The 13,801-nt window shown below is 45.4% G+C and overlaps 1 protein-coding gene across 4 annotated transcripts in view; it reads right to left on the bottom strand.

Moving 5' to 3' along the window:
- TSC2 (TSC complex subunit 2) overlaps positions 1–13,801 on the bottom strand; it is a 35,637-nt gene that overhangs the window by 10,840 nt on the left and 10,996 nt on the right. For 3 of the 4 annotated variants that reach the window (XM_061994105.1, XM_061994106.1, XM_061994108.1), the window contains 14 exons: positions 13,564–13,670; positions 12,821–12,974; positions 11,661–11,783; positions 11,243–11,377; positions 9,847–10,036; positions 9,340–9,433; positions 8,912–9,014; positions 8,615–8,709; positions 5,291–5,422; positions 3,383–3,547; positions 2,606–2,758; positions 2,329–2,441; positions 1,708–1,929; positions 473–688 (listed from right to left, as the gene is read on the bottom strand). In XM_061994105.1, the coding sequence (XP_061850089.1) occupies positions 473–688; positions 1,708–1,929; positions 2,329–2,441; positions 2,606–2,758; positions 3,383–3,547; positions 5,291–5,422; positions 8,615–8,709; positions 8,912–9,014; positions 9,340–9,433; positions 9,847–10,036; positions 11,243–11,377; positions 11,661–11,783; positions 12,821–12,974; positions 13,564–13,670 (2,002 nt within the window). The remainder of the gene's footprint in view (positions 1–472; positions 689–1,707; positions 1,930–2,328; positions 2,442–2,605; positions 2,759–3,382; positions 3,548–5,290; positions 5,423–8,614; positions 8,710–8,911; positions 9,015–9,339; positions 9,434–9,846; positions 10,037–11,242; positions 11,378–11,660; positions 11,784–12,820; positions 12,975–13,563; positions 13,671–13,801) is intronic. The other variant, XM_061994109.1, reaches the window with a different exon arrangement.

Raw genomic sequence — 13,801 nt, 5'->3', positions numbered from 1 at the left:
GCCACGACCTGAGCCCGGCTGGCAAGGTTTCCAGGAGGCCACTTGCTCAGGAACCTACTGCTCTTAGTGCTCAACACAAACTCCCATTCTGAAGACAAATGGAAATGGAAACACTGCATGGGAGGATCCATCCATGTGGGATGCCCAGATCAGCCCCAAACGAGTGGAAGAGGAAAAAGATCCATGCCTTTGTTCATTTTCATTTGGGAAACAGTTAGCATGAAACACAGTACTCTCCCCTTTCTTCTCTTTCAGAAAGGGAGGTGCTTTTCCAGCAGAACATCAGAAGCAAAGAGGAAGGGAATTTTTCACTGGAAACTTCTAGGGACAAGAACCAATTCCCCTCCTCATTGCTACGTTATTCCTCATGCTACTAACTTCACTGCCCCAGGAGACCTGCAGTAACTTCAACAGACTTTCAACAGGCTCGTGACAGCTGTGCTGGACACGCTGCTGGCCTGACATCTCTCACCTGTGTTGGAGCGCTGGAGGAGCGATGGTTTGGCTGTCCCTGTGGCCAGGCTGGAGGAGGGGACAGACAGGGATTTATAGAGAGCTGTCTCCCGGTGCTCCTTAAAGCGCTCGGCAGCCATCAGCGCGTTAGAGAGCTCCTGCAGGGGCATGTTGTTAATATCTGAAGAAAACGGGCTGAGAGGGTTCTCCAGGCTCATTAGCCAGCTTGTGTTACCTGGTCAGAAGAAAATTAGGAAAGAGTATTAAGTATTACATTAATTATAATCATTACAATAAGTATTAAGTATTACAACCCCAATGCCCAGAGGGGTTGTGGAGGCTCCTTCCTTGGAGGTCTTCAAGACCCGCCTGGACATGTTCCTATGCGACCTGATCTAGGTGACCCTGCTTCTGCAGGGGAGGTTGGACTAGATGATCTCTAAAGGTCGCTTCCAACCCCTACCATTCTATGATTCTACTCCCAACTCCACAACAGTTCACAATTTGATGAAAGAAAGCACACAATGCTTTTGGATTTGCAAGTAAAAAAAAAAAAGGACCAAACTGGACCGAGATCATAGTTCTGATATCTGGCAGAATCACTTGATTCATTTCCCATTTGCAGTAAGTAGTTCCCAGTGCTCTCTGTTTAACACCTCAAGCTCTTCAAAAAACATCCTGGTAACTCATTGCTAGAGCAGATGCTCTAAAGGCACCCAAAACACTCGGACATTTTGATCACTGATACCAGGTCAGCTGTTTTCTCATGACACAACTTCGATCTGAAAACAGACAATTCCCTGTTACTGTTGTGTTAATGTACCAGCATTCAAGAATTTTGACCTTGAGCATGTCATTACACCTTCCCCAACGGCAGACACAATCATGCAGCTGTTCTAGCCATAATCCTCTTTCATCAAAAACCACAGTACAGAGAGTTTTTCAAGAAAAAAAAACACCGAGAAGGGTAAAAATGGGAAATGCAAAGTAGGGTTGGCAGTATCTGCCTCTGTTTCTGTAACAGTACTTAATATACAAATGTAAGACCTTGCTCCAATCTTCTCACAGGTCTTTTGTCTGACAGGTCTTTGAAACCACTACAGAGTGGATTCAAAGAATCAAGCATCAGGTGTATTAGTTTCAAGAGTCAGTAAGCAAGAAAGATTTCCAACTAAACAGGGACTTTTCTTCTTCATCCAGGCTCTGGTTTCTTAGCAATTCAAAAGAGCTCACTTCACACTCAGGTAAAGATACCTGTGGGTCTGCGCACGAGGATTTCTGCCCATCCCTGTGTCAGCAGTGGGACATACGCAGCCAAGTTTGCCTTTTCCTTCTGCAGAGGTGTCTGTGGAGTGGGATTAGTCTTCTCTGATCGAGGTGCAGGAGCAGGAGGACACTGTATCCCTTGGGAAGCTGAACCACTGGGAAAATGGGAGGCTGAGCTGTCTAAGGCACCAACACGTAAGGCATGACCACCTGGCAAGACAGATACAAAACAGAAGAAAGAGCTAAGCTTAGTTACCAGTAAAAATATCTCAGAATAGGTCTTTTATGCTCCTCTGGCAGCTGCATGCACGATGTCTGGAACCTGAGAGAACCTGACCTTCCATGTGTTTCTTATATACCATGAGGTTAGACAGGTCCATACATACACAAACATAAGTGACTCTCACTGCAAGTGCTCTCTACTTAACCAGCCACCTAAAGCTTTCCTGTAGCAGCAAGCAGGAGGAACACCACCCCTCCCGAGGCCAACAGCCCCTGCTACGTCCCCACCATCAAATACCAGCCAGATCCAGATTCTCAAAAGTCTCCGCAGTAGGCACTAAGACATGGACACAGAAATGGCAGCAAGACTCCAGGATAGAAACTTACCAGACATGGATCGGACTCTGTTGCGAGAGCTTCTGCAAACCTGCTGCCCAGCTTGAGATTCCAGTTTTGCTGGAGCTTCTTTAGTTTGTCTTACTTGCAAAACAGGGTCAGAGCTGTGGAATAGGAAAATATTGACAATGCTGAGCGAGGAACTGGTCATGCTGGGCAAATAAGACATTCCTCTTCTGGGAAGAGGGAAACCTAAACTGATGGACTGTAACAGTGGTTTAAATGACTCTGTTAGGTGGAAACTTCTAGAAATGGGAGGAAAAATTACCTTGATTCTGTGCTGCTTTGGAGCTCCCCAGAGTCTAGGCCAAGCAGTGACCTTGTCCCTGTTCCAACACTTGTAGTGATGGTCACCAGCTTGTTACCAACCAGCCACGTCTTGGTCCTTCCTCCAGCCAACAGAAACTCACCCACAGGAGACCTAAAAACACAATTGTGATGGGCAGAGCTCTCAGTGCACAGCACAAAGCCTACACTGGTGGTTTATTTCATGTGACCAGGGGGTAGATGCTGCCTGCTTTACAGCTTTATACAGCATTTTTAACATATTCCTCATTGTCAACATACACATTCTCCAGCAGGATAAGAGATGAACGGAGTTCAGTATCAATTGATAGCAGTACTATGGGACACACTGCAAAGCAGTCTGCTTCAATTCTGGACACACATCACAGAGCAGAGGGACTGAGCCTTGTCTGAGCTAAGTCTCTCCTCCTGGGAAGGGCCAGCAAGAAAAGTAAATGGCCTCCACTTGAAGCCAGATGGCACAACACTCACTTATGTAGTGAGGACGGTGATTATCCAGCAAGGTCACAGAGCAAAGCACTGATCACAGTCAGCATGCCTTCAAGGCATCTCCTTCTGGACAGCTCAAGGCTGAGGCGAAGGCTGGTTGGCTCCAATGCACTTCTCTCATCTAACCTCATATTTAGCTAAGCCCTGGCCTGCCAGAATCCCAAATGTGTCACAGTAATTTTCCCTTAATAAAGTGAAACATGAACCTCAAACCAAATCCTCTCTCCCACGGCCACCAACTGACCCCTACCTCTTAGGCACCGCAGTGAAGTTTGAGAAGACGTATCGAGCCATCATATCCAGACAGGTCTCCGTGAGCTCCAGGTGCAGGTTCTTTAAGTTGTCATCAGCCTGAGCCATGGAATTCTCATCTGCAGAGCCCAGGCTTGAACTGGTGATGGATGTTTGTATCCGACTAGAAGAGAACGTTTCCAACTGACAGGTCACATGGTGAAACGCCTGTCGCTGTCACCCGAGAGACAGCGCGATGCCCAACGGCCCGCGGTGCATGCACGTGCCAGAGGGAAAGGGGGCCAGACATTAAACCCAGGGCATCAGAAAGGTATTTTTGGATCAGCCTCATGTTGGTCTTTGTAGACTGTCATCACAGAAAGTGTATTTTATCTCGAGAGACTGAGAAGCATTTCAATGTCTGTCAACTGACTAGGTCAAGGCAGTGCTCTCTGGTGTTGGCGGCCCATGGGCAAGTGTACCAAGCAAATAGTGAGTGGCAGCACCATGCGTTGAGTTCACTGATCTACAGCGAGGGCAAGCATCCCGTGACCTGCACAGTTTCCCAGGCAACATGTTGCCCATGAGCCATAAATCAGGGCACTCTAGATTTAACTTTACCATCCTGTAGTTTGGTTTATTTCTCTGTTGCATCTCTTTCGTCTATTGATTTTTTTTCCTCTCCAAATTCAATAGCTATGTACAACCTAATTTAACTTGAAACAGAAAAAAAATTGCACTCTGAACAGGAAATTGGCACAAGAAGAGAGAGCAAGTCTGCCTTAGAATCAGCCCAGCTAGCAAGGAGATTGAAAACAACTGCAGTAACAGGCTGGATGGCAGCGTTTTAGAAAGACAACGGCTTTTTACAAATTAAGTTGAGGTACAAGTGAATTTTTTATGATGTGGCAACTCCTTTGGCATCATTAAGGGTAATTATCTGAATTTTAGTTGCTATCATTTACACATAAATACAAGAGAAGAAAATCATCTAATAGATTAATAGGGATAGCAGAGAACAAAGTGCCTGAAGTGTATTCACAATTCAGTCACTTCACTGTCCTTCCCCCCAACACCACACAGCTCCAGTCAAAAATAAAACCAGAGAAAAGAAACATTCTCTGACAGCAACCCTTACAGTTTAAGGCACAAATCTTCAGGTTCACATTTTAACCCCATGTGTTATTGACAGCAGGTTAACACTCAAGGGAAGCGATCCAGAAATACGATTTTAAAAACTAGCATAAACTGTTTCATCGTTCCTGTGAGCAAATCAATATCTGCAATCGAAACAGTCTGCTTTAGTTGCAAAAGCAATGGCTCTGTATGGGCTGAGCATCCATCTCACTGCTCTACAAAAAGGCAAATTCAGGTCCTCACTGCAGCACTCCTTAGATTAGAATACTTCTGTCATCTCCCTTTCCCTCAAAGAACAAATTCTAAACTGAGGCCAGAACTATTACTCACAGTTTGGGAGGGGGACCTTGTACTTAAACTTGCAGAAGAGTACACAAGAGGCTCAAAAGCCTCTCACTGCTTAGAAGGCTGAAGTTTTACTGAGTTGAACGGGGACTCTCACTTGCACAGAATGCAACCTTTTTCCCTTTCTTTTTTTTTTTTCTGGTGTTTTTTTTCCCTCCTTCACCATTTTTACTTTGAAAACAGAAAATCTTGTTGCTAAAGCATCAGAGGACAGGGCAAAGTAAGCACACACAACACCAGGTGCCAACCCAGCAGTGGGCATTGGGAAGCCACGGGGTATCTGTGACTTTCCCAAGACCTTTGAGTTTTGGGAAAGGTTCTTCTATTGTTAACCAAGTCATGCAAGCATCCCACATGCAAATCCACCCTGCTGCCACCCACCCTTGCAGTCAAATTTCCAAGGGCCGAGTCGCTCTTGGATTCTCCCCATTTAAAGTGCCTCTACCTGCGGACCACATGTTCAGACACACTGATGCTGCGGGATCGGAAGGCATCAACTGCAGAGGATTCTTTCAGCTCTTTCACTGGAGGAGAGTTATTCAAGCCTTGCTTTGCATTTTTGGCTAGTCTTAAACTACTAGGTGGAGAAGCACCAAGCCCCAAAAGAGGTCACAGGAAGGGAGGAAATCATTGTAGGGATGTAGGTTGAAAGGTCACAGGTCACGGGGTCAATATTGGGGGATCCCGAAGGTGATGTGAAATAAAACAGATGCCAAAAAAGGAAAACAAAAATTACAACGTACAAACAAGCAGAGCTGAAAGCATTAAGAACACAAACCACATTTTGAAAACAAGATTTTAAATGTGCTACAAAACAAATGAAATTAGTGCAAGTTAAAACAAAAAAAACTGATTGAAATGAGAGTTGGAATAGTGCGCTGGGAAACAGAGGCAAGAAACAGCACCTGAATGACAACTTGGCACAAACTTCTCAGGTCCAAGAAGTTTTGTGCAGTTCAGCCACCTCTTGTGTGGTCCTTCTGATGGAAACCTGACTCCTTCCACAGAGACCAGATCCTAGAGCACCTGCCAGATCCCAGGCAGCAGCACATTTTTCTGAGGGACACAGGCAGATCTTGGCCATCTCCACTTCTGTCAGGCCTGGCCCAAATATGAGCATCTACCCTGAATCACAGAAACAGCCAGGGCCAGTCAGAGGTTTCCCTTAGCTCAGCTCAGGACACGGTGGGAGACTCGGTCCATCTGAGCCTCTTGCGCAGCACAAACAAATAGGCAGGAAGCCTAACGGCCTCCTGGCCCTTGCTGACTGTGTGATTCTTTCCTGTCACTCTGTCTTAGTTCAGGTGGCTGGTTTCAACTGGAACAGAAAGGAAGATAAGCATTTACCCTGGCAGGTGCCAACCCTGTGTGGGAGATGATGGCAATTAACATCCAAGGGGCACTTTAATTAGTCAGAGCTGAGATGCATGCCTGACTCAGTACTAATTTGGACACAACAGTTGGTCCAGCAGTTCACATCCTCACATATAAAATGTAGACACTAATTTAACCCTTCTGGTTCTTTCTAAACACAATTTATTTGCTGCCCTCCTTTCAGGGAATTATTACATTTCAGATATACAGATGGAGGGATCAGAGTTTATTTGTCCTCCTACTCCCACCATCTCTCACAGATCACTTTTGGCCACAGCTGGAGGCATGACTGCAGAAGAGCACAGGCTCATATTCCAAGATAATCACCTACAGCAACATCATGCCATTCAGCAGCCTTGGGAACTATTGGGATCTTGATTTCTTGGAACACCCACCACTCCAGCTAGGGCACAGAAAGCTTGGGCTTAAGGAGTAAAAACCAAACACACAACCTTCTCAAGCAAGGAAATGGATATCTGCTTGCAGCAATTTCCTCTCTCACTTGGCCAGAACCCAAGCTCAGACACACTCAGAGGCAGTGCCATTCTGCTGCTTCAGATCGCTGCCTGAGCACAGCCCACACTCCTTAGCAGAGATTTCTGCAAAAGGTGACCCAGCAGCATTAGCAAAAGCCTTTAGACACAGTGGTATTCCAACCTGATAGAACTGAACAGGTTTGAACAGAATAGTTGAAATACTAATTGGAGAGACGAGGGTCAAAAGGCTTCTCTTCCAAGTTTCTGAATGAAAGAGGAGGATGGGAGGGATGAAACACAAAACAGGGTTTACAGCTACAGCAATAGGGAAGGGATGGTGTTTCTTCATTGCAAGATACTCACTGAGCCTTGCAGTTGAAGTAGAGGCACTTTCCTCAGGGCTCAAATGCCACTATGTGCATAGTGCACATTAACACTGAAGCAAGTTAAGTGAACCCATTTAGGTAAGCCCTGCCAGTAAAACCATGTTAGAGAAACGCAAATGCTTTCCAAGGAGTATTTTCTAATCCTAGTAAAGGTTATTTAAAAGACTGCTGACAAGATACCTCCAACTCCTAAAGGCACTCGGCTTTGCTTAAAACTTCTAAGTGCTTAGAATCATAGAATGGTAGGGTTGGAAGGGACCTTTAGAGATCATCTAGTCCAACCCCCCCTGCAGAAGCAGGGTCACCTAGATCAGGTCACATAGGAACATGTCCAGGTGGGTCTTGAAGACCTCCAAGGAAGGAGACTCCACAACCCCTCTGGGCAGCCTGTACCAGGGCTCCCTCACCTGAACACTGAAATAGTTTTTTCTTAAATATAAGTGGAACTTTTTGTGTTCCAGTTTCATCCCATTACCCCTTGTCCTGTTGCTGGCTACTACAGAAAAAAGGGATGTCCCAACCTCCTGGCACTCACCCTTTAGATATTTATAAATGTTAATAAGATCTCCCCTCAGTCTCCTCTTCTCCAGACTAAACAGCCCCAGTTCCCGCAGCCTTTCCACATATGAAAGATGTCCCAGTCCCCTGATCATCTTGGTGGCCCTGTGCTGGACTCTCTCCAGCACTTCCCTGTCCCTCTTGAGCTGAGGAGCCCAGAACTGGACACAGGACTCCAGATGAGGCCTCACCAGGGCAGAGTAGAGGGGGAGAAGAACCTCCCTGACCTGCTGGCCACACTCTTCTTGATGCATCCCAGGATGCCATTGGCCTTCTTGGCCACGAGGGCACATTGCTGGCTCATGTTTAGCTTATTATCAATCAGGACTCCCAGGTCTCTCTCTGCAGAGCTGCTCTTCAGCAGTTCAACCCCCAGCCTGTGCTTAGAACCACTTAAAACTGGCTTCAAGATTCAAAAAAGGGATCAGGAAATCCAGCCAGGCTGAGGCAGCTGTCTGCCACCTAGGCCACTATGGAAAAACATGGCATTGTCTCTCTCAATTTATACAGGTTGCTAATCACAACAATTTCTCTGGCACTCATTTAAAGTTGTTACAGATCAATTAGCGAAAGGAGTTAACATTAGCAATGTGAAACAAGGTCTTCTATTACTTCTGGTATTACCATTCCCTACTGCTTCTGCTGGCACTGTACTGACACACATCAACCTGAAATAACTGCTGGTTTTCAAAAATGAACAACAAAAAGCCCCACGCTTTACTGCAAAGGCCTACAGAACAGCCAGTGGTGCCCTCATATGTTCTACTAGACAGTCAGCTTCATTTGATTCTGGCTTTTTACCAACCTAAGCTTGTTTTTTACCAATCCCCTGACCTAAAGAGGTTGACTTTGCTTGCTTAAATGCACTGTCAGATTTTGGATAACTAGACCCAGCCAGCTTCAGAAAAACACAGAGAAGGGCATGAGCCCTAGAACAAGGAACACAAGACCCTGCTGGATTCAAATGTAATTTACCTTTTTGGCCTCTCATTCAGGCTTGTACTGCGAGCCCTGAAACTGTCCTTCTCGGGTGTGTCATCAAAGGAAAGGAGGACGTTGGAGCGCAGACCCTGCCGACAGAGACAGACAGCGATGGGAACAGCTAGGCCCTGCAGCTGCGGGCACACACACACAACTCACGGGCAGGTTCAAAACAGACGTTGACAGGGAAAGCAGAATTTTTCTAGCTTCAAACAGAACCTTAATAACTGGCTGGAGGAGTTTGAAGCATCGTTTGTGTTACCTCCTGCTCGATTCGGCAGCGTCCGTTACCTTTGTAATATAGGGGACGAAGTCCTTGCGGAAGGGAAGGCGGCAGCGGATGAACCACATCGCTATCACGTGATGGGCCAGGCAAACGATGTACTGGTTAAACCTAAGAGCAGAAAGATCTCCACAGAGCTTAATGCTGCATTATAATGCCACTCCAGAACTCAACAGAAGGACTTTCCGATCTGAGAAACAGAACTGCTCCTTTACCTAATGTAAGTACACAAAAAAACCCCAAAACTCAAAAGCTGCACTCAGGAAAATCAAATATTTTACCTCAGGTGAATGTGTCGCTTCTTCAGAAAAAGCCCAGAGATACCAGAATGAGCCCTATCCTACAAATAACTTTGACCCAAATACTACAAAAATAACCCACGTCTCATTCTCTTCATTTTACAGTTGAGGAAGAAGCACAGTTGCTATGAACTTACTTGGAAGGGTTTGTGTAGGGCAGGGAGATGGCGAACACGCTGGCATACTGCTCAGCTGCAAAGTTCCTGTAGAGGTGAGGCAGCCTTGCTAGAGCTAGAACAGTTCAAGAGGAAAATCAACACAGGTGAGATTTGAACACAAACTATTCAGTATGACAACTTAGTTTAATTTGAATTGCTTTGTTTCTTCTGAATCGTCACCTGACATGGAAGTTAACATCATGGTGTAATTCCATGCTATTTAAGTTATAAGCAGCAAGGTGGAGAAAGCAGCTTCATATTTCCCATCACTGTATGGCTGCACTACACAAAGCCTGTCTCTTTAGTGTGTGTGAGTGCTTTAAACAGAAAAACAGTAACAAACACGAGATGACGAAACGTTTACATCTTGAGGATGGTGCAACCCAAGAAATCCTTACGATGCATTCTAACACAATCAAAATGCCCACATTCAGTGCAAACAACACAACTAGAGAAGACCAAAAGTAGAAGAAGGTTACAACTTACTCGAAAGAAATTCCAAGAGAGGGATTGCCATATTGGCTGTAGCAGAAATGTGGGTTAACTTGACTATTAAGACAGGAAGTGCCTTTATGATGATGTCGGGCATCTCGACGCTACAGACAGAGAGAGCCACCACGCACTGGTTTGCACAGCGGTAGATGAGCCCGTGCTCCAGGCAATACACTATTTCACGCTAGGAGAGTAAAAAGGAAGAAAAAGTCACAGTACAGGGAAAGAGAAAGCCTCTGATGTGCCACCTCCTGACTTCAGTTAGCATTTCAGAATGGCTTGTGAGGCATCACCACTGCGGGGCCTGTATGACACACTGAATGCCCATCCAGAATGCACCAACACATCATCCGAAATAACACTGCATGTACTGTAGGTCAAAATCTTCAGATGGGACTTGAATCATAGAATAGTTTCAGCTGGAAGAGACCTTTAAAATCATCAAGTCCAGCCTTTGTCCCAGCCCTATCAACCACTAGATCATTTCCGTAAGTGCAATATCCACCCATCTCCTAAACACGTCCAGGGACAGTGACTCCAGCACCTCCCTGGGCAGCCCGTTCCAGTGCCTGACAACCCTTTCAGGAAAGAAATTCCTCCTCATATCCAGCCTGAACCTCCCCTGGTGCAACTTGAGGCTGTTTCCTCTTGTTTATTGCTTGTCACTAGAGAGAACAGTCTGACCTCCACCTCACTACAACTTCCATTCTGGTAGTTGTAGAGAGCGATAAGGTCTCCCTTGAGCCTTCTTTTCTCCAGGCTAAACAGCCCCAGATCCCTCAGCTGTTCCTCATATGAAACGTGCTCCAAATCCTTTACTAGCTTGGTAGCAGCCTCTGGATCCTCTCCAGCACCTCAATGTCCTTCTTGTATTCAAGGTGCAGCCCCACCAAAGCCAAGCACAGGGCAATCATCACCTCCCTGCTCCTGCTGACAACACTGTTCCTGATACAGGCCAGGATGCCATTGGCCTTCCTGGCCACCTGGGCACACTGCTGGCTCATGTTCAGCCACTGACAATCAACACGCCCAGGTGCCTGGCAGCTTTCCAGCCACTCCTGCCCACATTTGAGAAATTAGTATTTAAGTTTCTGATTAAACAGAATCTTTATGTTTATCAGGGTCTTCCAGCAGAGGGTAAAGTCAGTCAGCAATCTGTTAGGGGAGCAGATACGGAAAAGACCACTGAGTCCAACTGACTGGACAACTTACTGCTGCACAAAGTTAGCAAAGGATTTTTTCCCCCAACCCCACTCCAAATACAACAGATGTAGCTTTTTGTAACAGAAAGGGGCAGAGTTATCTGGCACTTTGGTCTCTTCATCAGCTACAAAGAAAAAATGCAGGCTCAGGCCCCGTGCCCCCTTCCACCCTGTTACCTTCCTCATACCTGTTTAGCTTTGTCCAGATAATTATGATAGGATATTAACGCCGTCAGCACTGGGACTACAGCCAGATGCAAATCAGTGCGAGAAAAGCCTTCTGGGGTACCATGGAGCCTGTCAGTAGTCTTCTTGTCTGTGAGCTGATACATCACACAGGAAGTTAGAGCACTTCACACTAAAAATACTCTGCACTGCTCATAGCTCCCTTTTCACATCTATTCATACACACACAGAGAAAGAACACTCATTATTATCTGCTTCTGTACCTAAAATAACCCTCACAAGAAGAGGAGCTCAGTATGCTAATCTTCCAAATAGTAAGACTGAAGAACATCACCCCTCACACACACACCCCCCCAAAACCCAACACTCAAGCTAACTAAAGATCTGGTGATTATACATCAGTAGGGTGCATGGCATTACCATGTAGCTCAGTGCAGATGCCAGGAGGTCTATGTTACAAGGAGAAGTTAAAAATAGCACTTTATAGCGGAGAGATTCAGGCAATTTGTTGAGGACCAACTTCAACACCTTCCAGTCTGTCTCCTGCAAAGCAAGAAAAAAGTTAAGGTGAAAAATTTTTGCAGGGTATCAGTTCAGTTTGAAAGTAAGACCAATCAAATTTCAGACAATGTGCCATTTCCTTGGCAGATGTCTGTCTTGCCATGGTAGCTACATAAAAAGAAGTGTCATTTAGCTGTCACAAGTTACTTCCTGCCTATCATCTAGCTCTAGGTACAATATTTGCTCTGCAAATCAGACCGAGCTCAAAGAGAGACAGAATCCAATTCTCCTAATCAACAGCACAAATTAACTTCAGAGCAAGAAACCCCTCAGCACACAACTTTGTCCAATACAACATTAATGAACAATTTATATTTACATTTCATTGGATACTGAAACATTTATCAGTTCTCAAAGTACTAAAAAACTTGCAGTAGGAGGGTTGCCTTTAGTTTCAAATGTCCCTTCAGAAAGATTTTTAACAAACACATTTTTTGCCGCCCTTGCCTGCTGGGAAGCTGAGTGAAGGGAAAGTTTTGCCCAGCTTCTGAAGAGCTGAACTGGTGCTCCCACTGCTGGCTGTTAAGCTGCACATACAGAGTGCCCAAGCAGGAGGCTTTGCAGACATGATTTAGGTACTCTGAGACAGAATTCTCTAGCCAGCTGGTTTGAGTTTAGCCCAGAGAATTCTGAGAGGGGACCTTATAAATGCTGATAAATACTTAAAAGGTGAGTGTCAAGAGTGTGGGGCCAGTCTTTTTTCTATGGTGTCCAGTGACAGAACAAGGGGTAGCAGGCACAAGCTGGAACACACAAAGCTACACTTGAACATGAGGAGAAACTTCTTTGCTGTTCAGGTGAGGGAGCCCTGGCACAGGCTGCCCAGGGAAGGTGTGGAGTCTCCTTCTCTGGAGGTTTCCAAACCTGCCTGGACGAGTCCCTGTGCCTCCTGATGGATGTAAATCTGCTTTAGCAGGAGGGTTGTACTGGATGATCTCTAGAGGTCCCTTCCAACCCACACCATTCTGGGACACTGTGACATATTTCACATGAAGATGACAACTTAAGGGTGGACATACTTGCTTCAAGCACTGCAGGAGGACACCGAAGACCATGGAGTATGGCAGATGCCCTACACGAATGGCGGTGTTCTGGGCAGGCACACTGGGGCTCCCTGATGGTGGGGACAATGTACCTGTGGGCTTTTTCTCAGAAGTCCTCTTCTCTGCTTCTCTACAACAAGAAAAGGGAGACCACATGGGATGTAAAATCAACATCACAACAGCCTATTCACGTGACCTACAGCACTAAACCTATTTATAGCCAGTTTAATGACCCAACAACAATATAAATTCAATTTTCAACTAAAAATCCACAAGATTTCCCAGCAGACAGACAGCAATGAGTCAGTTTGATCAGATAAAGGATTCTTCTATCCAGGCCTCTAACAAATTTAGAAAAACATCTTTGGGAGATGTTACACAAAGCCAAATTTGTACAAAACATTGAATCAAAGCTCAGTGCAAAAAAATGATTTCAGGTAGGAAACTGCAAATATTTTTGTGAAGTTTTGTGAGCAGCAAAGTTTTGTGTCTGAGACTGAGAGCTCTGTAGGCAAGTGATTTGTAAGAACAGATCACCAATAGAGTTATTAGTTGAGACAATTTTAGGCTGTAACTACAGACCCATCTACCATCTGATTCATCACGATTTGGAAGATTCAGAAAAACTACAGATTGCTACTGATGGATCATTAAGCTTGTGCAAAAAAACACCAAATAACCTGGAAAAGAAATTTTGCTTAATGTAATGAGAAACCTACACAAAATCACAGAGACAGTAAGGGCTGAATCTCACTGCCCCATCCTTGTTGGAAAGGCCAAGACGGTGGAGGGAGTCAGCTCGAAGCATCAGCAGGAAATCAAATACCTGTAACAGAGAGGATGCTGGAATCACTCAAGACCCAAGCCAGTGGAATACTCTCCCATCTCCCCATGAGATGCTTTTGCAATTACAAAAGGATTTTGAATAGATGCTCTGGCTAGTTCTGTAGGAAGCAT

The sequence above is a fragment of the Colius striatus genome, chromosome 3 (assembly GCF_028858725.1).
Source record: "Colius striatus isolate bColStr4 chromosome 3, bColStr4.1.hap1, whole genome shotgun sequence".
Lineage (NCBI taxonomy): Eukaryota > Metazoa > Chordata > Aves > Coliiformes > Coliidae > Colius > Colius striatus.
Note: the sequence above shows the minus strand (reverse complement) of the source record. Positions and strands in the feature narration are given on the sequence as shown.